Source organism: Perissodus microlepis, chromosome 7, assembly GCF_051167445.1.
Source record: "Perissodus microlepis isolate ML-2025 ecotype Zambia chromosome 7, ASM5116744v1, whole genome shotgun sequence".
In the NCBI taxonomy this organism is placed as follows: Eukaryota; Metazoa; Chordata; class Actinopteri; order Cichliformes; family Cichlidae; genus Perissodus; species Perissodus microlepis.
Genome location: NC_140467.1, coordinates 3383907 through 3409534, shown reverse-complemented (window position 1 = coordinate 3409534; position 25628 = coordinate 3383907). Strand labels below are relative to the sequence as shown.

The following is a 25628-nucleotide window of genomic DNA, read 5'->3' as shown; positions in this document are numbered from 1 at the left end:
CTGCTAAATCTTCCACAGTAGCCTGTTTCATTTTAAGCATTTTCCATTTTTTTAAAATCAACATTATGGCAAAATTTTATTTATTTACTTATTTATTTTGAAAAGTGAAGTTAGGAACTCAGCATCTTGTAGAGCCCCCTGAGGAGGAGGGACTTTGGTTCCTCTGCTTTATCTGATTCTGCAGATAAAGCAGAAATGGTATGGAGTATAAGAACTAGCTCTGCTAGTTATCCTTCTAGTTGGATTGGTACAGGTACCTGCCCACGTTCAGGGTGCCTACTACAGAGCAGTCTTATTTTTTGTGGAATGTAAAGCAAGAGTCGTTTTTATCTTGTGACTAAAACTCAAACAAAGCTTTGTAAAAGTATTTAAATAAATATTGAAAAAGGAAATTAATAGAATTCAGCAATAGGAATTTTGGGATATTTGTTGGTCCGATAGCAGAAGTGCAAAATAAGGTCTGATTAATATACATTTGTATATTGTATTAGGTGTGTAATACAGTAATATTGCTGCTTCGTTGAAAGGAAAGTTTCTTTTACACAATTAAGAGGTGTAACCATTGCTGCTCATGCAGCTACTTTAATGTCAGATACACTTTCTAGCTCTTATCTGGTGACATGAGGCTGTAAAATACGTACTCGTTATCCTGCACTGGGAACTAAAATGCTTGGAATAAAGGTTCTGTTCTTCAGTTGTAGTCTGTGATTGTGAGATCACACACTTTGCTCGTGGTCTTCACCCATCACTGTTCAATTCACTTTGTTCATCAGCAACATGACAGCTTTCCAACTTTCCGTAGTCTGTATCAACACTGATGTCACCAGTCTAACAGCTTTCCTCTTTCAGTTTCTGGGTCAAATAGAGCATGGCGACCGACGTCTTATTGTTCCTCCAGACCCAACACCACACAGGAGACCCGTGTCCTGACTTCTGTCAGGCTTCTCCTCTTAACAGTTTCTGTTAAAGAAATAGTTCGGCATGTAAATTTCATATCTGAATTGAAAAATATGGAAGATGCTGTTCTAAACTTATAAAATGCCCTTGAAATTTTACCTCAGCAGTACCTCTCTCTCTCTCCACACCACAATCCCTGGCAAGTTCAGCATAGAAAGCTGCAGGCCAGCAAAGTCCTGTCTAATTACCAGTGTAGTCTGTTTCCATGTGAAATGCGATCTGTGTGGGATGACAATATGGGCATTCATTATTCATTAGAGCTGGAAGCCAGTTGCAGATCAATGGTTAGAACCTATCAAAAGCCAAACACTGGGTACTTTTGCACTCACCAGGCCTGGAGGCCGAGCACAACGAGCTCCTGGGAAGCAGCCAGTGGCCGACCTTGCCTACTCACTAGCCTCTCCTAGCATTATTTGGCTCTGCTGAGCGTGGTAGAAGCTGGTCTGCTGGTCAAGAGACAGCGAATGATGTGACACTGACGAATATTTAACTCAACTCTCCAGTGTTATTATTAACGTCATTATTTCTCTTGATAATCGTGTCTGATAGCACATATACACATCACAGTTTTGATATAGTCGGCTGTTCTGCCAATGGCTGCACTCGAGTTTGTGTAATCTTTTCCACTTGCCTGCTATTACCTGCATCTTGCTCGTGGGTTGTGATGTGAAGGTGCCATAGTCTGGCCCATGAATGTACATCTGGTAGTGATTTTGTGTACCCTTTTTTTGGTGGGGGTTACCAAGGCAATTTTCCACCAGAGTATCACGAACCTACACAGCATCTTATTTACAAAAGGACTTGTTGATTTTTGTTGTTTGTTTTTTGAAAGCCAGACATTATTATTATTAATATTGTGTTAGGATTTGATTTTGGAGCAGATATATTCAAATAGTATAAAACAGAAATATAATAGCTGCAGTAATATTATAGAAACTGTCTGTTGTTTGCTATTGACTTCCTTCCTTCCATATGTGATTATTAGCACAATATTTATTAAATTCAGCACTAAAGCAAACATTGCATTCTATCTAGTTCAATATTCTGTATTCTGCTTTTTAAAGATTAGATTTGAGAGAAATTAATAAAAAATAGTCTTTTGTTGTTGAAAACCGAGAACTTGGCTGCCTTCCTCTGCAAAAGTTATTGGTTACAGAAACACAGAGTTGTAAAACTTTCATTATTAAATACATTTCCCTGACTTTGCCTACAGTTTCTTATACTAACAGTCTGCCAGTGTCAGGAGCTTAAAATGTGCAATGCAGAGTTCATGATTTGACAGGAGGCCACATTGAGGCCATATTGCGCTGAGCCCAAATCTGCTCTGATGAGCTGCAGCTGATTATTTATATATTTATCAGAGCAGATGGCTCGGTTCAGCACGGCCTTCTTTCAGCTTCTCCAGGCTAAATCATTTTGTTTTGGCCCTTTCAGGATTACTGCACCCACTTAGAAGCCAAACAGTAAGCATTTGACCAAACCCTTCAGATAAAATTAGTTATTTGAAAGCAGCTTCCTACGAGCTTTATAGGGAACTTAACCTAGCCCAGCAGACAGTGTTTGTTAATCCAGAACTTAACGTCTGAGAGTGTAATGAGACAAAATAGAAGAGGCTGCTGACTGATACAGTCCTCTGGGCCTCTCTGCTTACAATTCTTTGCCTTCCAGTCTTTAAAGAAAATCAAGACTTTAAAAGTGAATGAGCGTGTCCAGATTTCGAGTTAAATATTCAAATACATCATCATAACCTCCTTCTCTATGGTGAACCCATCTCTTTTTTATGCCCACCTTGCTGTTGTCTTAAAAACAAGTATTCCCTCAGGAAAAAGAAAACAAAAACAAAGGTCACATTAATATTTGATGGTATTTTAAGTGCAGGCATGACCCCAGTCAGGTCTCATGTTCATTTTTGGTCAAATCAGAACAGTCTCTCTAACTATGAAACTTAATGTTAAGTTTCATTTATTTCCTTTATTTGACTCTCATCGGTAACTGTAACATTTGTATCTGGTTTCTGTTTATAGGCCGTACTTTGTTGATTTAAGTCTGTTCTTTAATCTTCCGCTGCTTGGTGTAAGCTGACTTCAACAAGTGTCTGCAGTGGAGAAAAAAAACTGTGTGTTTATAATAAATGTACCCTCTATAGCTCTGACATTTGGGTTTTTTCTGTCAGGGGAGTTTCTTTAGTTTTGGCAGAGACACTGATCTAATAGAACTCTGCTGATAAAAACAATTAAATCTTTCCCATCTTAAAAGCTTCCCTGATAAACCAAACGTCAGCACTGATTGTATGACTGCTCTCAACATACACGGCTCCTGCCAACTGAAAAGCACCAGTCACGCAACGGGCTGAGCTGAAAACAGAACCATGTGTGGGGTTGTAGTTAGCTAACATTAATGCTAAAAAGACCCTTTCTTCTGTCCTCTTTCCCCCCCAAATAATACTGCCATTAAATGACTTTCTTTTTTAGCAAAAACGAATCTGGCAAACACAGGAAATTGTGCCATTATAGCACTCCTTCACTGGTATCTCAAGTTTCTTGGTTTAAATAGACATATGTGCTTGTATGGATTAATGTCTTTGCTGTGTGTGTATTTACAAACACATCTTTGTGTTGTTATTTGGCTGATTCATATTGTTTAAGTAACCGTATTCCAGTAATCGGCTCCTATAAAATTTCCCTGTAAAATCAGCTCTGACCAGTACAGCAGGACCACATATATCTTTGTGGGATAATTGTAGATTTTTATTAGTTTTTTTGTATAAAGACTCATGTTAGTTACCCTTAGTGTGGACTGTTTGCTGAGTCTCTTCCACTCAAAAATATGCATACTCATCCTCGTCGACTTGGATTAAAGCAGATGGAGACAGGAACACATTCATTATTATTTTCGGCTCCTGAAAATGCCCTCGCAGACATGCTTATGTCTGACGCTTCTTACATCCCGAATCCTTTTTTTCAGGAGCACCGAGTCATTGCATTGTTCCCTCTTTCTGTTTATATGTGAGCACAGTGTCTCGTTGAATAAAGGAGACAAGTGAAAGGTATTTTCTCTGATTCTGTTCCAGACGTCAACAAGAGTGCTGTTTGCTGACAGGCATTATTAGGTCCCCTCTTTGGGCCTTGGGATCTGTTTTCATGTGAAGACAGGAATGTCAAAATAACATTTTTGCTAGCAGGATCGGTTTGTTTTAATTATTATGAGCTTCAGCATTGTGTGTGTGCAGTACAATTATAATGGATTGGGTTTGCCACTTTTTTATAAATATCTTTCTTAGTTTACATTATACATTTTTAATAAAAAACAATGTGGAAAATGTAAAAGCATAATTCTAAAATGCCTTGTTGCCTTTTTCAGTCTATGTGAGCCTCGAGTCTGGCTGAGTAAAGGAGACCAGTGAAAGGTATTTTCTCCGATTCAGTTCCAGCACAGTGCTGTCTGCTGAGAGGCATTATCAGCTCTTTGTTTGGGCCCTGGGAACTGTTTTCATAAGCAGACACCGAAGGCAAAATCACATTTCAGCTTACTTGGAGGATTTCCTTTTTGTGTGTGTGTGTTCATGATGTAGGCTTTACTATTGTGTGTGTAAAGTACAGTTATTGTACGTTGTTATCTTTTCTCCTTTTTACACTTTTACTCTGTAAACTTAATTCAAAACAGAGAATCATTCAAATTTGCAATCACTCAAAATTCCTTAAAATTATGTTTATCTGACGGTTTAAATAAAAATGCTGCATAAAATATTTAAACCTTTATCGCTGCATCATGCTCATACAAATCAACTGGCTTTTTGTGCAGTTTGGCTAAAATGGATAAATGTGTAATCGATTATGCAACCTGCACACTGGTCACTGGTCTGATGCTACTTAAAAAACTTGAAGTAGGTTCTGCCTTGAGTGCAGTCTCTTCTTTTTTTGATTGGAGGGGTTTTAGAGAGGACCATTACATCAGCCACCATCGGTAATAATCCCTCTCTTGTCAGAACCTTTTTTACATGATTGCTGGCAGTCGTTCAACCCCAGAGCTGCCTGTATAAACGGAAGCTGAACAAACCATCCAGATCACAGAAAGAGTGTTATTTTTGTGCCATCACTTGCTTGAATATGGAAAAGTTTTCACTCAAGCGCCTGTTGTTGATGAAAAGCAATCAGCAGATTCTGTATGTTAAATTAGAATAGAATAGAATAGAATAGTCTTTATTGTCATTGTACATGTACAATAAAATTGTGGGTGCTCTACACCAACTGTGCAGGTATAAAATACTGCACAATTTATCTGTAAGGTTTGCTTAATGTAAGGAGAAAATACCCCCACTTAAAAGTTTGCAATCACTGTTGTTGTTGTAGTGAAACAGGTTAACGGCCAAATTCACATTTGTTTAAGTGTATGAGCACTTTAAGCCTTTTTAGCTCAGAGAAAATCTGGGCTAAAAGGGACACTGAGATCCGATGAGCTGGAATTACTGGGATTTTACTAACTTATGATTTGCAATGAATAAATGGAATTTCTGATTCCTACATGATGAGTAATGCGACGTATTCATTGGTTCAGTCCATCCTGTGTCTGTGATTAGCTTCATTGGCAGTAAATAAGGGTATATCGTCAAAATAAACCTTGGAAATAATAATAATTTTTTAAAAAGGTGACTGCTGTAGGTGGGGGAGTGAGATTAGAAAGGGAGAAGAGAAACTGGGACACTGTCATGTACGTTTGCTGAGGACTTGACATTTATGCTCTCCTGACCTGGTGTGCGGAGGTGTCCATCTGCACGTGTCTCAGTGCTTAATCATTTCACAGGCAGGCCGAGCAATGAGCGGCCAGCCGAGTGTGACGCGCTCCTCTTTCAGGGAACAGGTGGTAGTGCACGATAGCCTTCTAGTCCATTGTTCATTTTTTTTGCGTCCTGTAATGTTAGCCCTAACTCGGGCTGCTGTCTGTCACACTGAGCCGAGGGTGTCATCAAAGATTAGCCTTCAACTATGTAGACTGTGCATATTAAAATATTACAGATAGACAGTCAATTTTTTGTATGTTTGTAATTCAGCTTTTGCAATTTAGTGTTGTTAGATTTGTTCTAATACATCAGTAATTCATAGTCATAATTGTCTGTTATGAAAAAGAGAATCAAATGTTGGCTGTCCATTTTCCTTCATCCTGTCTTTACTTACCACCGTGATAATTATCATCATCATCATCATCATCGCCGACATCTCTGCAGTTATCATTATTATCATCATTCTCCTGTCAATCATTGTTTTTGTGTTAGATGTTTTTGTCAGTAATCTATTCTTGGTTAATAATCACAAACGTGACTGTATATGAAACACTGTGTCACTGTAATGGTGTGTTGAGCTGAGGTGACAGTTTGGGGTCTTGTTTAACATCGTGACCTCAAACATCAGCATTGTTTTCCAACATGCTCTTATATAAAGCTTGTCTGCACTGTCTTTGCTTCTGGTTTTATATATCTGTAGCTCCAAACATCTTTTTGTTCACAGCCAAATGAGTTTGACTTAATTAAGAGTTATTTAGCAGTTAAAGTAGCATCTTTCTCACAGTTACCTATAAAAGATTTGCTGCCACTGTAGAATGACTTTCATTTCTCTGCTGTGTTCTCTGTAGAGACTAGATAACTAGATGCCGCGAGTCCTTCTATTTTAGTGTTTCTCCTGTTATTGTGTGCTCAGTGCAGTGTACACATGCGTCTGCCCAGCTGTGTGTTACATCCCTGTGGGTTCAAAGATTTGGCACAGAAACCAAGAATCTTGGAAAATGTGCAAGACAGACTAGCCTTCACAGAAGAAAGACTTGGCTTTTCTTTTCCAAGTCCTTTCCAGCATGCTCTGCTATGTTAGCATGTTGACTTGATTAAGGTACCAGCGTAGGTTATAATTAAGCTACGAGATTTCTCCTGGGCCAAGCCAGAGGCGTCTGCTTGTATGACTCGATGCAGTAAATTGAAGATGACGGCCCAAAAATGCATTCATTTTTGTTGATGTTTTTTCTAAGCGATGCGATCTGCACTAGCGCTGTTAAAAATAGTTTTCTTCCTTAGCTTATTCTGTGGCTGTTTTCAAGAGTGCATGATTCTGCAGAGCATCTGTGAACTACAAAAAGCAGCAGCCTTTGCAGCTGCTGCTGAGTCACTATGTAGAGGCTGTTGGTGGCTAGCTTCTGGCAATGACAACAATGGTGCCTTTGAAGTCTTGCACTACTTTCAGACCTACTTTCAGTGACAAATTTAAGACTTACAGTCTGCACCAAGTTTATTGAAAAGAGTTTGTTTGTAAGGCTCAGTGCAGACGTGAGCCTTGCATCAAGTCATTTAGCTATCCATAAACCCAACAGCATTAATAAACATATCATTTATTGTAAGCAGGCACACTAAGTCATCCGGTCTCTGATTATCTGTGGTTGTTTTGTTGTGATGATTTTCCGCCATAAACTCGTGATACAAAGACATCTTCATTTTTATAACCGTGTTTTTCAGTCAGTTCAGTCAGTGGACAATTAAATCATCACAACAGATAAACATCTGCCATTAACACTGGTAAAATCATTTGATTTGCTAATAGCCCACTATTAGCAACAAGGCTGGTAATGGATAATAGTTATGTTTAACTGACATTGTTAAATTCTTGCACAGTGTTAGTAAGACTGCTATGCATTAAGGTTGGTGAAACATATTTGGGTATATGAAAGAGGCAAACATATGCAGATAAGTGTAAAACATCTATTTTCCATTAATAATTAAAGAATTGTTCCAGTTCATGTAGGCAGTGTTAAATATGCCAGGCAGTGGCTTGTAATCAAGACTCTTCCCAAATTAAATCATGCATGATGTGCATGTACTTTGTTACGCAATACGGAGTGCTTTGGCACCTAAATAATTTTAGTTTGAAATGCGTTGCATAAGCAGCATTTGCTATTTCTGCATTTTGACTGCTCAGAAGTCGGCCTTAATGATTTTAATGTTGTGTGCATGCTGTAGAGGGGCTTGCTGATGAGCTGAAAATTGCACCATCCATCAGTTCGAGATCAGGTGCCATGAAAAAGAGAGTTCATTGGTAAAATCTTAAGACATATGGTCCGTGCGTGTATGTCAGCATATTCACAACTGGAACCAAAGAAATCTGTTTGCTTTTCTTTGCTTCCCCAATGATTTTCACATCATTAGCCTGTGAGACCGTCCTTGCTCTTTTATTCTAATGACATTTTCTTTCGTTTTTGGTTTTTGTTTGTTTGTTTGTAGCCACTTAAGCAAAGGAGAGCTAAACTAGTGACTGGGTCTAATTATTTTTCTCAGGAGTCTGATACTGATAAGAACTGATACTATCTATGTACAGGCTTTAGGTGACATACAGTCGAAAGGTTTTCTGGGAAGCTATCTCCACTTTATCGATCTGAAATTTAAATTTGATCAAGCTATTTTCAATATAGTATTGATTTATTGTAAGTATAAATTCATCCGGGTGCATTGTCTTCATGTTCACTGTTTGTTGCAAATGGACATCATAATGCACCCTGTTCCATTATGATGTCCTTCCATTATATTTTTTTAAACCCTTATAGATGATACAGTTGATGTTGGCCATTTCGACACCAGTAAACATAACACCAATGTTCACTAATGCAATGCCGGTCCAGTTATACAACATAGCTTAGAGTAGGTAGCCTCCCTGTCTGCCATGAAAAGTCGTGTTTGCTCTCATCTTGGCTCGGTGTGCAACAGTTTAAACACACTTTTTTGGCAAAAATCACACATTCAACACTGACTGCATCACACTCCTTCATTCCTGTTAACAGACCAGAGTACAAAGTAAACATTCACAAGGGATGAAATTACAGTTACTGATTCATAGGGCTGATATGAGATTCAAGCTCAGCAGGGTATTTCTTTGTCTATTACTGAAACAACCATTTTCAGCAATAAAAATTAAATGGTAAAATGATTTCTTTAGAATTAGCCTATTTTTCAGTCATTGTCTCTCTAAATAATTTTCCCTATGTTTTCTGTACTGATATGAAGCATTGTCTTTGTTCCTCTGCAGATGAATCTCCTTTGGACTCTACACATGATCCCATGGGATTTCTTGGAGATACCCAAAGTCCTACATCATCACCATTAGCCTTACCAGACTCACATTATACTGCCTTTGAGAGTCTAGACTCACCTGGTGCCCTCCCATCCAATCCTGAACCAAGCCATGAAGTTAGGACTGCTGATAACATTCATAGGGGGCACATTGCATATGAAAACTCCAAAGTCATCATGTTAAGAGATGCCTCTGCAGAAGAGCCACACACTCTGACGACTCCAACCTTAAGACCATCTGTACCTGTGCGGGAGTCTAGTCCACAGTTTCAACGACCAGCTGAGCTCTCCTTAGGCTGGAAGCTGGCGAGGTCATCTCTCTCAGAAGCTCAAACAAAGTCCCAGCTACAGCCTTGGGAAAATGTATCCATAACATCAGTAAAGCCTTCTCCAACACCCCAGCTAGGTCTTAATTCTGAGAAAAGGATGACCTTCCAACCTGAAGGGCCTCTCGGGCCACCCATTCAGACTTTCACAGACCTTTTAGCAGAGGACTCGCATATGAAACCAATGTATGCAGACCAGCTGAGCTCCAGTAATCCCCCACTGGAAAACAAACATGCATATGATATAAACATGCTACCCAACCCAGATGAGATTCAGTCTCCTGGCTACAAGGTGCCTTTCATCACCCCCCACCCTGCATCACCTTCATCTGAACCCACAGAGCTCTCTCCAGAGGACTTCTACCCCACCAACACCATGGAAGTAGACTGGGGGTCTGGGGACTACTTGGAGACGATGTCTTTTTTCAATGCAGATAGAGAAGACTATTCTCTGGTCACCAAGGTGCCCTCCGACTCATATGATCTAGAAGACTATACAGAAACTTATGACACATCCTTCCCTTCCAGAGTGGGCATATCTCCCTCATCCCTGAATCCTCTGTACGTTTCCCCTTCCCCCAGCCTCGTGACAGCGTACAGCACCGTAGTTTCTCCTAGATCTATTTATCCTTCCTCATTTTCAGCAACAGTTCAGTTTTCCCTGGAACCTACTCCAACACCTAACAGTGACGTGTCTGACATTTCAGACGTAGATTGGTCAGATACATACACAATTCAACCGACAGATGTCCTTTTGCCAGATATGAACAGCTTGGAATATTATAACAATCAGCTGACCAAGGAGAATAACGGTTCAGAAAGCGGAGCTGAACACAGGGGGAACGTTACTGTGGTGTCCATCAGGACTACAGACAGCACACCTAACAACAGCTTCAGCAATGATACAAAAGTGATTGAAGAGGAGTCCTCCAGTGATCTCTCGGGGCTTGAGCCTCATGATGAAACGAGCTTTGTAGTAACCACAGAGGAGAGTCCTCAGGTGGCCAATGCCTCTCAGCCTTTTCTTGATCCTTCCATAGTCCCAACGCATTCCCTCCACTCCTTTTCTTCTTCGGATGGTCAGGTGTCCACCACAGATTGGTCTGCACATACAAACAACGTTGGCCTGGATAGCACTTCAATTACAGAAGCTGTGCAACCAAGTACAACACCTTTGCTGCCAGACGATTTAAATTTTGCCTCCTCTCTTACGTATGTTCATTGGTATGTTACAGAGTCTCCCCCAAAAAGTACTATGGATACAACTGCTGTCTTAACTGCAACTATAGACTTCTCCCCTGTTCCCACTGAGCCTGCTGCCAATAGTACAGCCGGTACAACAGAATTAGCTCCTGAAGAGTCTGCTTTTACAAATGATCCAACTCTCAATGCAACTATAGTTTCAACTGAATCCACGTCTCAGAATGTCACTCTGCCCCCTCCATTTGTGATGGGTGATCAGGGGGTGACTGAAGATGGAGTTGACACCCTAGCCACGCTGACCTATATCCCAACCAGTAGTGTAGTTAATAAAGTCTCTACTACACCCACAAGTACACCTGCCACAACTACTCCCCATCAAGCCACAACCAGAATTACTGCCACCTCTGAAGCCTCAACTATTGTCAACATCATCTCTACCACTGTTGGTAAAATCACAGCTATAGCACCAACATCAAGATCGTACCTCTGCAACGTTAACAAACCCGCTTATTTCATCAGGATCGGTAAGTTAGGCATTTAATTTGTTTTGTCTTACTTAACTGTGCATAGCTTGAAAGAGTTATTCATAGACAGCAGAGTATACGAGAGACATTGACCATTAGCTTGTGCTTTTTTCACAAGGTTTTCCAGCCGGGGCCACTGTAGGATATGCTAAATCTCAGGTCAGAGACATATTGAAAGGGGAATTTAACAAATCAGTGGAACTGCAAGTAAGTTTATTAAACATATTTCCATATATTTTAAATAATGCAAGGTGTCAACCATTTTTTTTGCAATTAAGAAAAATATGGGGAAAAATATGGGGGGAAAATGGGTTAGTGCTGTTGCTGCACAGCAAGAAGGTCCTGAGTTCAATTCCACCCTAAGCCCGGGGTCTTTCTATGTGGAGTTTGCATGTTCTCCCCGTGTTTGCGTGGGTTCTCCCCAGGTACTCCGGCTTCTTCCCACAGTCCAAAGACATGCACTTAGTGGGGATAGGTCAATTAATCAATCTAAATTGCCCAGGTGTGAATGCAGGCGTGAATGTGAGTGCGAATCCTTGTCTGTCTCTGTGTGTTAGCCCTGCGACAGACCTGTCCAAGGTGTACCCCGCCTCGTGCTCTGTGACAGCTGGGATAGGCTCCAGTGCCCCCCGCGACCCTGAAAAGGATAAGTGGAAGCGAATGGACGAATCATCATAATAATAATAATAATAATGTATACTTTATTGATGCATTTAACCCATTCACTCAGTGAAGCAGTGGGCAGCCACTATTCAGGTGCCCAGCAGTGTGTAGGGATGGTACATTGCTCAGGGGGTTCCTCAGGGTAGCCATTCAGTGGATTCAAACCCCCGACCTTCCAAACATGGGGCGACCACGCTACCTACTGAGCTATGGAGAAAAATATCTAGCATTAAAAAAGAGACCGAATAAGGTAAAAGAGATGTTGTTAGATTTTTGAGCAATTGAGTGAACGGAGTTGTAGTGGCTCACACAGAGTGTGGGTGTAAATTGGTGGTACGTTTATGTGTTTGTGTAGATTGTGTTTTTGTGATTGTCACAGCGCCATATACAAACTCAGCCAGACCACTTCTGTCACATTGAGTTCCAGACGATACACAGCCTATTTAACATAAGTTACTTAATGTACAGTGTGTGTCTCTTTAATACAATTCCTTTCTGCTTTCTTAATGTAGGTTGTGGATCCACCACCAAAATTTGTGTTTCGAGTGGTGTCGGGTCCGGTCGTGTACACAGGCATATCTGTCGTCAATGCACTGAGGAGGTCGGGGCGCCGCTTCTTGTCTGTTTCTCCAAACTGGTCGACGCCAGATAGAAATTATCAAGTCCACTCAGGTAAATGACCTTTTGAGTCTTTTTCCGAGGGCACTTGAAGCATTTAGCAGAATTTGAAATTTTGTGATGACCTTTATTTTTTAAGCTCAGTCAGAAAGTATTCAATTCGTCTGTGCAGTGTTGCAGTTTGTTCCCGGCCACATAGACGTGCGGTTCTGCAACTTCAGTGAGAGCATCGAGAGAGGTTTGACCAGGGCCTTCGCCGAAGTCCGCAGGCGATCAAAGGAGTCGACTAATTTCACAGTGCATGTGAGTGGCACAAAGTGAGGGAAGCCATGGGCAGTCATGGAGGTGCATTCCAGCTGGGATGTTTTCATTAGGATGTTTCATTGTGGCTTAGGATCTGAAAGAATCTGAAAAAATGAAATATTTAATTTCTTATCAACTTGACCAAATACAACAAAAAGACTTTTAAAAATATTGAGTTTTTACTCAAAGAAAAAAAGCTGAAAATGTTGTTTGTTCACTAAGCTGACCAATACAAATCAAGTCATTTCACTCACTGATCTGTGGGATTCTTTATGCACTGCATGTTTTTAGAGATTTATCTTGTTATTACCTAAAAAGGCTGAAAGTAAAGTATTTGTAATTGACGGTGTTTTATGAGCATTATAGAAAAATCAAAACAGAGAGCTCAAGAGGAAGTAATACTCAAAGAACAAAGCTCTGTTATTCTGTAAGATTAAAAAGTCAATTATAAGAAAAGAAAACACTGGAGTCTTTCTTGTGTTCTGAAATGCATCGCCTGTCTTTTCAAGGTTGGATCAACCTCATCAAACCACAGACAGCATCTCTACAGAGAATGCTGCACATGTTACCGAGAAGCACTGTAATAGTAGACACAATGTAACGTCCATGTAATGCAATTTTGCAGGAGCAAAAGCCATCGCTCTGCATTTTGCTTCTTTTGGAAAGTAGCAACTAAGTGCTCTGTCTCTCCAAAGTATGGATGCTTATGGTCATTTTGGGTTATGATAGTTATTGCCAAATAAATGCAGCGCAGAGCTTATAATTAGAGGCAAGGATTTAGACCCAAGTGTTCTTGTGGACACTATACTCACTCCTTGGTCTACTCGTTGTTCATCTTACCAGAACTCGTGAGCATGACCCAAGTGTTTTTCACATGGCTACTTCTTTTTAAAGTGCTTCATGCTCTAGTTGTTGAGTATTAAAGAAGATTATTTTTTGTTACTAAAGAGGTTAGTTGGTCACATAGTTATGTAGTTCTCGTTTCAGAGGGAATTTAATTGTAGGTCTTTAAGACACAGATACTACTTTAACAGTAAGATAGAGAATGTTTTGTTCATTTTAATATGTGTTTTTTTCTGTTTCCTGTAACACTACCACTGTGTTTCAGATTGTAAACATCACCATGGCTGCTCCCATATACGAGGAACAAGGACTAGCGAGGAAACCGGTGGACATTACTTTCACTGTTCGCAGTTCAAGGAGTTATCTGATGGGGTCAGAGATTAGCAGTGCTCTAATGAAACTCACTATGGTGGAATTCAGCTATTACATGGGCTTTCCTGTACTGCAGATCGCTGAGCGTGAGTACCGTACTGACTGTATTTGAACTATTTCCATTTTCATATTATCAGTTCTGTATCTGGGTTAGCTGGGAAATTCTGAGTACTCTGATTGTGATGCCAACAATGAAAATGAGTAAAGGTCACAGCACTTATTGATTAATTTTATAATTTTTTCCACTAGCTTTCCATTATCCAGAGCTGAACACCAGCCAACTGCTTCGCTCTTCCTGGGTTAGAACAGGTATAATGATTTTGAATGATTTTTGTCAGTCTTACAGTTCATGTAAAGCAGTTACTACAGAGCATATTACTTCTGCTGTGTGTATATGTAGTACTCCTGGGTGTGCTGGACCAGAAAGTGGGTGAGAGGACCTTTCAAGCTAACATGGAGCGCCGGTTGGCCCTGTTACTCGGTGAAGCAATAGGATCAGTCAGACGGGTTAAAAGGGCCACCACCATAGGCAACAGTAGTGTTCAGGTAATATGCTTATAGATTCAATAATCATTTTACTCAGCTTATATTTACAGCTCCGTAGCCCCAGGCTCACTGGGCCCCGTTCCACATGCCACGAATGTAAGCCATATCTTTATTTCAATTTTTTACCAGAGAATAAATATTTCATATATGTAATCACATAAAAAATGCAAAGAAATTTCTTATTTCTTTGTGTTCCGTGTCTCTCACTTTCATTCTCTATGCAACTAAGCTTTAAGCTCTTTCAGAGTCACAAATACTTTTTTACTTTTTAAATTTTTTGTTTCTTATATAACAAAACTTCTAAAAACTCTGCAGAACCATCCTTCCTTGTACCATTTGTATCATTATGCCCTGATACAAGCTCTCTCTTGCCACCTTTTCTGAGTACAGGGGGTTCATTATGTGAGTGTGACACTGTTTGTAACCAGTGAAAGCCTTAGTGCTTTACTAATCAAGCTCTAGCTTTTGTGGGTCCTCTCTGCACCTGCTCATCTCCTCTCTAAGGGGACAGGATACGGCTCGATCTCCATGGCAACACCATCCCATTCATCTCAGGGGCAAGCCATTCAAAGACCACAACCTCATGTTTCCTATTTTTTTGTCCTCTTCCTCATTATCCCAGTCCTCCTTATACTCGATGGCTCCTAAGAGCATATCAGTTAATAATTGTGTCTTTTTCTCAGTCTGTATCCTGCTGTTGGGGGGCTGAAGAGTCAAAAAGTGAATGTTTGTCACAGGCACAGAGACAGTGGTAGGTAAAGATTCGGAAATCAGAAGAGGCAGAAAATTCAAACAAAAGTAACTGGTCAAGCTAAGACAAGATGACTGTCAGTGCTAAATATCATCATGTGCATCCATTTAGGACCTTTGTTTTTGCCTCGGTGAATTCTACAGAATAATGTGGAAAAGAGAAGCACATCAGTGGTGAACCTTTGCTGTCTGCATTTCTGCTAAGATTAGATCTCTAATTTTAGCTCTGGCATCCTTTCTGCTCTTCCAAGTTACATTTTTTCAAATCCATAAATGTGATAATGTGTTATTCACGGAAGCCTTATTGTGCGGTTACGTTCCATCCCCTCTTGATAGAATGCTGTTATATAAGAAGCCTGTTTTAATATTTCAAAAACACTCATCTCCGAGTGCCTTATTGGATGTAATGAAAATGAAGTTACTCAGATTGAGCGTCTGAACTTCTGCCTTGCTTTCTTGCACATAAATAATTATGGTGTATCTCAGACAGATGCCCCTGACTGTCATGACAGAATGAGTGTAGTGTTGTCACCAGTGAGAATATCTTATGAGTCTGCCCAGACAGATGAAAGGGAGGTTGAATTTGGGCTGTGCAGTAACACGCATTCACACTGCCCTCTTTCCACTCTAATAAGCAGACACGGACTGGATTAAACCCTGAATGAGGGAGTCTGCCCGGCCGTTTTTCTGTGGCAGCCCAGGCATGACCTGCACTTTACTCTTTTCAGTAATACAGACAGCAGACTGTGCTTGTGCCTCAGGGCACCATCGGGGAGGCTGCACACACACAAACAAATCAGTCAAATTAAATCGGTCAAAAAGACAAATCGGACAGAATTTAAAAATATTTAAGCAATGGATCTCCAAGAGGTATGCAAAATGTGACCTAAAATGATGGTTATGTGTCTGTGTGTGTGTATTTGGATCATCTTTACATATCTTGAGGGACCAAAAATTGGAAATTTACTATACTTGTGGGGACCAACGGCCGTTATGGGGACAAAATCCCCATCTGCACAAGTTTGAAGACATTTTTGAGGCTCAAAATGTGGTTTTAGTGTCAGGGTAAGAGGCCAGGGAAAGCATTATGTCAACTAGATGTCCCCACACGGATATGAAAACGCAACGGTGTGTATGTGTGTATATTGTGGACACAGGAGTCAGTCCCTATTTTAAAAACTACATTTTGTTTAGTTTTGCTTACATTATAAGCAGAGATGGGCAGTAACGCGTTACTGTAATCTGATTACTTTTTTCAAGTAACGAGTAAAGTAAGGGATTACTATTGCAAAAACGGTAATTAGATTACCGTTACTTTCCCGTAGGAACGCTGCGTTACTGCGTTACTAAAACCCTGATTTTTTTTTGTCTCATGACGTAAGCGAGTGCGACGTTCGTGACAACAGCTGTGTGCAGATCAACAATGGATCATATATCGAGTGCGGGAGAGAGTATGAGCGTGCAGCGTTTAAAGCGTGGAAGTACTGACCTTACTTTAAGTTTGATTCCATAAAAAGTGACAAAAACATTAGTGTCCGTTGTGCGTGGGAAGAAAACTTCTTTTTACAGCGAAAAAAACCCTAAACAAGCTCCGAGTGCGCAACGACGTGATGGGAAATTCACAGAGAAACTCACGGATTCTTCCACTGACCGCTGCGGCTCACCTGCACCAGGGTAAACCTCCGCCTGCTTTACAGGTGAAAATAGAGCAACAGGACCGCTAGTCTTTGACTTTATTTATTTTCTGCTGTGTTTTACTTGCATCTATTTGAAAAACTGTGTGTAAACACAAAAAATATTTTATTTTATGTGCAGGAATGTGCAGAAAATAGGTTTAAATGTTAAACAAATTTCTTCCAGTCAGAGAATGGTGCATATAATTTAATTTTTGCTTGATGCATAAAGTTAAAAGATTAAAACTAATAAAACAAGTTTTAAAAAAAGAGACTTTTCCATTTGATTACATTTTGTATGATGGATTATGCAGAAAAAGTAGAATTGGGCTGAAAGATCTATCCTTTATCACCTATTCAGGTTGTAAATCCTGTTTTTAAAAAGTAACTAAGTAACTAAGTAATTAATTACTTTTGAAAATAAGTAATCAGTAAAGTAACGGGCTTACTTTTTTGGGGAAGTAATCAGTAATTAGTTACTGATTACTTTTTTCAAGTAACTTGACCAACACTGATTATAAGCATTAAATACAGCAAGGTGGACTCGAGAAGGTCAAATGGTTGGAGTCTCAAATCTCAAATCTGTCGTTAAAAATAAAAAAAACAACAATGATTAATGTTGTAAGGCTCGGCAGAAAATGAGGTGCCACTGTCTCCATTAAAAAGTCATCTTTACTGTTAAGATTGTGAGACTTTGCCCATTAGGACCTTCATCAGAAATTCCATTTTTAATTTAGAGTGTGGTCGTCCTTCATGAATCCATTTTTAGAAGCATTTTGTCATTTTTTTTCTCAAGCAAAGCCTCTTATCCACAAATGTTTCAGATGGGAAACTTTGTCGTATAAGGACACAAATGGGAACATTAAAGCATGCACGTGGAAATGAAGTTTAGGGTAATGTACATGGTCCCCTGTTTGTGTTCTTAAGGAGTGAACCAAGAAAAGAAATGCCCTTTAACACTACTAACGACCACAAAACTGAGAATTGACAGCCTTTGTCCCTTAGCAAATAAACAGAGTCCGTTATGCTCCAGCCTTTATTTCCCCCCGCACCATCTGGAAATGCTTACCTTTGGGGGAAAAATAAGATTACTGGCAGTTCGGTAAAAGGGCTTCCATCATATAGGAGTTACTAGGTCTGGCAGTGACTCTGTTATTGTATGACAGCCATCAAATCTGGGGTGTGATCAGGAAGATCTGTGACTCTAATAAAAAGCAAAAACACACCTGTTTTTCTTTTTAAGGTCATCTCCTTATGCACCTCTGAAGCACTTCCATATATCCTGCTATGTTTATATTGCTCCCTGGAAGCAATTTTCTGTCCCCTTCTACTTGCTCCAGAGAGCTCGCTCTCCTCCACTGTGTCAACACAGCATCCCTTCAACTTCAATGCACTGGTGCGCAATTGCACACTTGACAGTATGGGTCATTTGCAGCTAGTGTTTTCCCTCAGATGCCTCAGGAAGTTACAGTAGAGCTCCTTCGACAGTCTGACCCTGGAGGATAAATTTATGATGCATAAAACATTGAATGTTTTGGGGGCGGGGTTTAAGAAGATCTGCTCTTTCCCTGCCTTTTATCTATCACAGCTGTTGCTTGAAAGAAAATTACCCATATCTGTTCAAAACTGCATTCTGAAACACTTTACCAGTCCTCCTTGTTTTAATTCCCAGGTTGTAAGCACAAGCCGGTTGGCGGGTACTGACCTCCCCCTCGAAATAGTGTATTTTGTGGAGGGGCCTAGTGGTCAGAGGATGCCTGCAGATCAGACTGCTAGCCTGCTTAACAGCCTGGATGTCCAAAGGGCTGCTATTGTCCTGGGATATCGTGTACAGGGCATATTGGCACAACGTAAGTATGTCTCAATAAATAGATAAAAAAGATTATCTATGATAGTTCAAGTCAATCAAACACTCCCGTGTGAATTTATTTAATTTGTTAGTGTGTTTTTTCTTTTTTCTTTGATGCTGGTAGGAAGTTTTAGTGTATGTAAACAAAAAAAGACTAATTATTTTAGCTTCACCATCATTACTGTTATTGTAATGGCTAATTGTTCTCAAGATCCTAATAAGGGGAAAAAGGATACTGACTGCCAGCTCCATGTGTATCTTTACATGTTTATAGTAACATTTGAGCTAATTATCCACGCTGCACCCAAACCCTGTCTTCCTTATTAGGAATCTAAACAACGGATGAAGGCTAATGAGAGCCCCTCAAGGGAGTTCTGTCTCCGTTCTGATTGCATTCTTTTATGGTGCTTTCCCAGAGGATGAAGTGACTGTTAATTAAAACCAAAGTAGCGCCGTGTCTGTCCAGGGAGAAACGAATCCAGGTTATTTTCTGTAGCTACGGTTTATAGATGTCCCGTAAATCGCTCACCTTTATAGATTCAGTTTGATCAATCAATAAAGATGAGCTCATTAGCATATAGGAGTGTCACTGTTAATAAATACAGAACATGTGAAGAGCAGCCAACCTATGGGAAATACTGGTAACAGAAAAGAACCTGGATTATAAAATAACCTTCTCCTCCTTTGTAGTCAATATATGAACTTAGCAGTTTATGGTTTCTTTGTTTTTTCTAATCACAGCTGTCGAAAAAGTGACATCTTCACCCTCTGACAATGAGAACACAAACATGTGGATCATCATCGGGGTTGTGATCCCCCTCCTCGTGGTCATCGTCATCATTTCCATCCTTTACTGGAAGTTGTGTCGGACAGACAAGCTGGAATTCCAGCCAGACGCCATGACCTCCATCCAACAGAGACAAAAGGTAAAGTTCCATCTTTACTTTACAGATGCTTTCCTGCATCAGTGTTTCAAAATTACTTTTGTGCCGTAAGTTTTATATTTGGAATATGGAGGAATAATTATGTAACGAAGGTGTTTTTGTTAGAAATAGTTTGTTAATTAGGTTTACTGGATTAATCCTGGGATTATAAATCAGCATGATTAATAAAGGCTATCTGTCACTGCCATGACTGTGCTGCAAGACCTCACAGATTTGGACATCATGATGCCGTCTTCTGGATGACATTAGTAAAACTTTAATGATTCCAGCAGAGACATATTGAAGGACATGTGCTGGGTTAAAAATTATGATGCTGCTCATACAGCAAACAGCCTCAGCAGCTCTTTTTTTGCTTGAAACAACCAACAATCCTGCTCTACAGTTTCCCTTTGGCTCATTTTGTGTTCAATCTGTGGTTATTGAAAAGCCTCTCTGGCTTTTGTAGCTTCACTTAATTTTAGAAGTAATGCTATTTGGCTGCCCTAAGTAAGATTTCTGTCATAGTATTACCCTCCCTGAAACAGCTTTCAGACATAAGCTGTGGACAGTGAATAAATCTGACTGCCCTTGTCTGGTGGACAATCACAAACTGCACACAACAGAAACACGAGTATCACACAACCTCTCACTATTGCAAATGCTCTGTTTGGTTTAGGCAAGATTTGACACATGAGCAGAGTGCAGGAGGCGGGGTGCTATACATGATGCGAGCGTGATCACAGGGATTTTCTTCCTGCACTCTTCACACATTGGCTCAATATTAGACAACTTGCTTGTTAGATGGCGTCTGTGTAATACCTGCTCTGACCGATTCTGTCATCTGTGTACTCGTTAGTCTGGAAACCTTCATGTTTGCATGTGTATGTCCCTTTTTATCGTCACGAATATTTTATTCAATCTTCTAATGTCAGGCTGTATATTTTATTCCTAAGTAAGAAATTAACTTAACAGCCAGTATTTGGCTGTCTTGTTTTGTTTGTATTAGTTTGGTGAAGTTCATATGTGGTGCAGAAATATAAGACCACACAGGTGTTTAACATATTTACAGCGCTGTACTCATAACAGTAGTATTAGAGAACTTTGGTACTTCTTACTACAGCAGTTGCTGAATCTCTGTCTAAAACGTGTCCACCTGCAAACCTCAGCTTGGACTAAGAATACATGTGAGCAAGACAGGAGTAAGACTCCATCCTCTGTATGTTTATTTCCATTCCTGATTACAAACAGCCTGTTTGGGTGGTTCTCTGGATGTTTTGGTTTCAAAAACTGCCTCATCTTTTCATCTCTGTCTGATTCCCCTTCACTTGATCTTTTTTATTCATACTGTAACATAACCTTAGCATTTGGTCAGTGCTCTGACTCAGACGTGTATCAGTGGCTCATCCTCTCTGATCCACACATTCGTCTTTGACTTAACACCACTCCTCTTCTCTCAGTCTACTATGTTACTCAGAGAATCAAGGACCTCTCGTCAACAGCGACTCCCTCAAACTAAAAAAGGTACTGAGTTTAGTGAGGATGAAGAGGAGGAGTATGAAGAGGAAGAAGATGATGAAGAGGAGGAGGAAGGGGAGGAGAAGGATTTTAAAAAGGGGAAGGTACAAAGCAGTGTCTGGTGATTTGTAGAAAATGTAGTCAGACCTGTTGTGTGTTTGTTGGAAGTAACTTGTTTATGGTTTATTATTCAAGTGTTGCACAATTATGCAAAGAACAAGACCGTATACACATTATATGAAGAAGGCAATTTTTATAGTCTGGGTGTTTACTAGTTGTTACAAGTGATACAAATAACAAACAGTAGCTCATATAATAACAAATAGTAGCTCATCACTTATCAGCAGAACAATTTATCTTATTCATCATTGCTTCTGCTTAGAGATCAGTAGCTCTCAAGAGCAATCAGGGTATGAAAAATGAGGAGGAAGAAGAGGAGGAAGCTGAAGAAGAAGAGGAGGAAGAAGAGGAGGAAACTGAAGAAGAAGAGGAGGAAGAAGAGGAGGAAACTGAAGAAGAAGAGGAGGAGGAAGAAGAGGAAGAGGATAAAAAGAAACTGAAAAGGAAAGAAGGTACATCGAGAGAGCAAAAAAGGGAAGAGACCAAAGCTGTGAAAAAGAAACCAGAGGAAGTGAAGAAAGAAGAGAAAAAGAAAGTGTTGTCTAAAGGGAGACGAGCCGAGGAGGAGGTATCTCATGTAGTAGACGGGAGATTAGTGCCTGTTTGTGTTTATAGATGTAAGATCTCCCTCATTATGGTATCTAGAGAGAAAAGTGTGTGTTTATAGTCGGTAGATCATGTATACAACTCTGTTTCCCCTCACAAAAACATAGAAAAAGAATCAGAATGTTTACAGATCACATGAGCTTGTATTTAACGAAACACCGTCGTTTCCACTTTAACAACATCATTGGGACAGGAGCATATTTACTGCTGTGTTGCTTCACCTCTTTGCAAGCAAAATGTTTTTCCATTATTAGTTTGATTTAAAGTGCTCGACAGTTCAGAGTCACTCCTGTTTCATTTTTATGTGTCTGCACTTTCTAAACTGTAGAAACATGCTGCTCGAGCAGGTGCCAACAAATGGCAACGTATGTTCCTGTATGTAACATGCAGCATCAGTGGAGCATTGCCATACGTGTAAGTTACCACTGCACTGCACATATCAGAGCAGATGTTAGCTTTTTGTTTTTCATGTTTACCTTCAACTTGCAGGGATGCAGCTCTGGGACTTGCTGCAGAGATTTATTTAGTTCTTCATATTTTAATGATGTTAAAATAATGTTTCATCATCATTATTTTAATATCATTAAAATAATGATATTATGTGCTGTAGATGATGAAACGCTCCAAATTAATTGCAATTTCAAAACAATGTGGTGAAGGCATCTGTTTCTCTTTTTAAACCCAAGTCACTAACCTGAGTCCTCATGTGACTACCGTATTTCCCGGACTACAAAGCGCACCCGAATATTAGCCGCACAAGCTAAAATCAGGGGAAAATCCTGTTTTGTACATACATTAGCCGCACCTGACTAAAAGCCGCAGGTGTTTCAATGTTGACTTATCATATGTAAGAGAATATGCACAAAGCGAATTGTCAGGAAAGAGATGGCTGTTTGGAGACACGTCACTTTTATTAATATTTTGAAAAACAACTTATGGGTACATATTTGCATAACTTTTTAGGTATATGTACAAGTAGCGGTAATTACAAGTACGAAACATGTACTGTGCTTCATAAATGAGTAACAAATGTAGTACATAACAATAACCTACAGCACACCAGGAAAAATAGATTCGGCCTACCTTTTAGGCTCAGGTGCAGCGACACGGCTTTAACAAGAGGAAAAGTCAGTCATTCACCACCATCTTTCTCTTCTTCCTGCGCACTAAAACCACCAAAGTCCTCTCCTCCAGTGTCGGATACGAACAGGCTCAGGATGGCTTCGTCATCCACTCTCCGCTTCTCTCCTTCGTTGTCACTTTCAAAACCAAAGAAATCCTCGTTGTCAGTGTCAGAGTCGAACACCCTCAGAAGGGCCGTGGCGGTGTCCTCCTCTCCATCATGCAGCAGTCCAGCCCTTCGAAATCCGTTGGTGATCGTGGATGTTTTCACACTTTTCCACGCTGTCAGAATCCACCGGTGGAGTTGGGCATAACTTGCTTTTCGCAAGTTTATCGCCGCTCGTCATCCACGCCTCCCGCTGAACGCGTAGCGCTACTTTGAAGTTTGTTTTTCGCGCTACTTCGTACGGCACTCCGTTGCCTGGCGGACGGACATGTGACCAACATACCACTCTTGAACCCCGATCCTTCCGCCAGGCAACGTAGTGCCGTACAACAGCGGAACAAATAAAACAAATCGTCTTACGATATCACAAAAATCATAGACAATCCATAGAAAAGCCGCACCTGACTAAAAGCCGCAGGGTTCAAAGCTTGTGCAAAAAGTAGCGGCTTATAGCCCGACAATTACGGTAATACTTGTTTAGATTTTGTTTGTTTGTTTGTTTGGTCATTTTTGTTTCCTTTTTTCTTTTAAATATTTTTGTAGTCTTTGTAACTCCTGTCCCAACTATTTAAAAATGTATTGCTTATACCAAATTTACGGTAAGCATTTATTTTTTGGGAAGATTAATAGTTTTTCACATGTTATCTTTACGTTTTAAAGGACCTAATAATCCTTTTTAGGAAACAGAGTTGTACGTTGTGTCTGTGTTGTTGTAAATGGTTTATTATGGCTATGATTAAGTCATGTGTAAGTGTTGTGTGCGTTCAGCTTCAGTGTCGGCTATAATGAGTCATAGTTTACTATTTGAGGTGTTGTGCCCCTCAAAGACTGGCCTCATTTGTGCACCACAGAGAACGGTACACACAATCATATACCCATTTACTCCCCCCAGGAGTAGCAGTTTCATACTGGCAAGCAGAAAACTGGATTAGGAATTTTATACCAACAAGCCTCTTCTACGCTGTACATTTTGCCTCAGTAAACTCAGTGTGCGCACATGTAATGCAGAGAATTAGGAGGAACACATCACGTCACTCTTTGCTTGTTGCCACATTTCAGTGTCGTAGGACCAGAGTTTCACAAACTGCTTGCAAACACACTCAGATCTGACATCTTCTGTTTACTCTTCTGCTGACGGGAAGTCCTGAGGGCTTTACACTCACTGCTCCAGCCTCCATCCCCCACCACCCCAAAAACAGAGACACCAAGTCAATGTTTACCCAAGTCTCTCGCTCTTCTCAGAGACTTTCTCTTTATTCATTCTTGTCTGACTGTGTGAGTCTCCCACTGGGCATCCATTCATCAGTCATTTAGCCCAATTATGTCTCGAATGTGGCATCGTTCTGGTTGTCATTTCCCTCATTTACAAATCTGGAATTTTAATGGAATTTCATTGCACTACATTGGACTATCACTTTCTGAGCCTTCAGTTCCCTGTTTTTTGCAGTATTACTCTCATATTGGCATTTGGTGTAATGTCAGAGGCTTTAAAAAGTAAAGGTTAATGTCACAATGAGACAGTGAATGCTTGTCAATAAGTAAATACTTAAGTGAAAGTCGTGCTCGCTCCCTCGCTGTCTTGCTGGTGCAGCTTTCGGCTCATGTTTATCCACTCGTTCCTTCTCTTCTTCCCGTTTCTTTAGCTGCAGGCTCCCACCGTTAAAGGCTTTGACTTTGCCAAGCTGCACCTTGGCCAGCAGAGCAAGGATGATGTCATGGTGATCCAGGAGCCTATCCCGTCTGGCCTCGGGCCCGTCCAAGTATCCATTAAAGATGGCCTCAGTCCATCTGAGAATGGGGAGATCCCCACGTCCGCTTCCTCCACAAAGGCGTCGCGCAGTGGTCGAAGGAGAGGAAGGTCAGTGCTGCTCACAGAACAGGAAAGTGACAAAACATAAAGGCTTACTTTACCTAAAGCAAATAAAGAAAGGATAAGCAGTTCTAGTGAAGTTCATGATTACAGCCAGCATATTTTAGAGATACGGTCACCTTAGTGTTTTTATTTTCCACACATGGTGAAACACTGGTAGCATTTTTTAAATTGCGTTAACATTTCTGTATAGATTTTATTACAGCTTGTTTTCCCAACAGAGGTGACTTTCTGCCTCCTTCAGTTGGGGCAGTTAGCCAACCAGACAAAAAGCTTTTGACAGATCTTCTGATTAATTTATGCACCAAAGAAGAAGGAACCTTTTTTTGCTCCCTCAGACAGGTCTGTGTAACTTGCAGAGGTTAAGCTGAGGTGCAATATAAATATTCATTTTACTTTGTTCTTTAAATATTTTTGCCCTGGCCCTATTTTTCTACATTTGAAATAATATCAAAGCTTAACTAAAGAATTTTCAGTTTTGATATCTTATCGACAGCTTAAATGAGTTTGTGCAACATTACCAGCCTTTCCCAGAACACTCACTCTTCTGGTTATTAGATATGTGACACCAAAACAAGTAC

General features: G+C 40.2%; 1 protein-coding gene across 3 annotated transcripts in view; it reads left to right on the top strand.

The window, feature by feature from the left end:
* LOC146382295 (UPF0606 protein KIAA1549) overlaps positions 1-25628 on the top strand; it is a 38074-nt gene that overhangs the window by 3215 nt on the left and 9231 nt on the right. For all 3 annotated transcript variants that reach the window (XM_084932840.1, XM_084932838.1, XM_084932839.1), the window contains exons 3-12: positions 9012-11108; positions 11227-11315; positions 12284-12443; positions 12562-12692; positions 13801-13993; positions 14157-14216; positions 14308-14453; positions 18549-18726; positions 19467-19651; positions 24821-25035. In XM_084932840.1, coding sequence (XP_084788966.1) covers positions 9012-11108; positions 11227-11315; positions 12284-12443; positions 12562-12692; positions 13801-13993; positions 14157-14216; positions 14308-14453; positions 18549-18726; positions 19467-19651; positions 24821-25035 — 3454 coding nt within the window. The remainder of the gene's footprint in view (positions 1-9011; positions 11109-11226; positions 11316-12283; positions 12444-12561; positions 12693-13800; positions 13994-14156; positions 14217-14307; positions 14454-18548; positions 18727-19466; positions 19652-24820; positions 25036-25628) is intronic.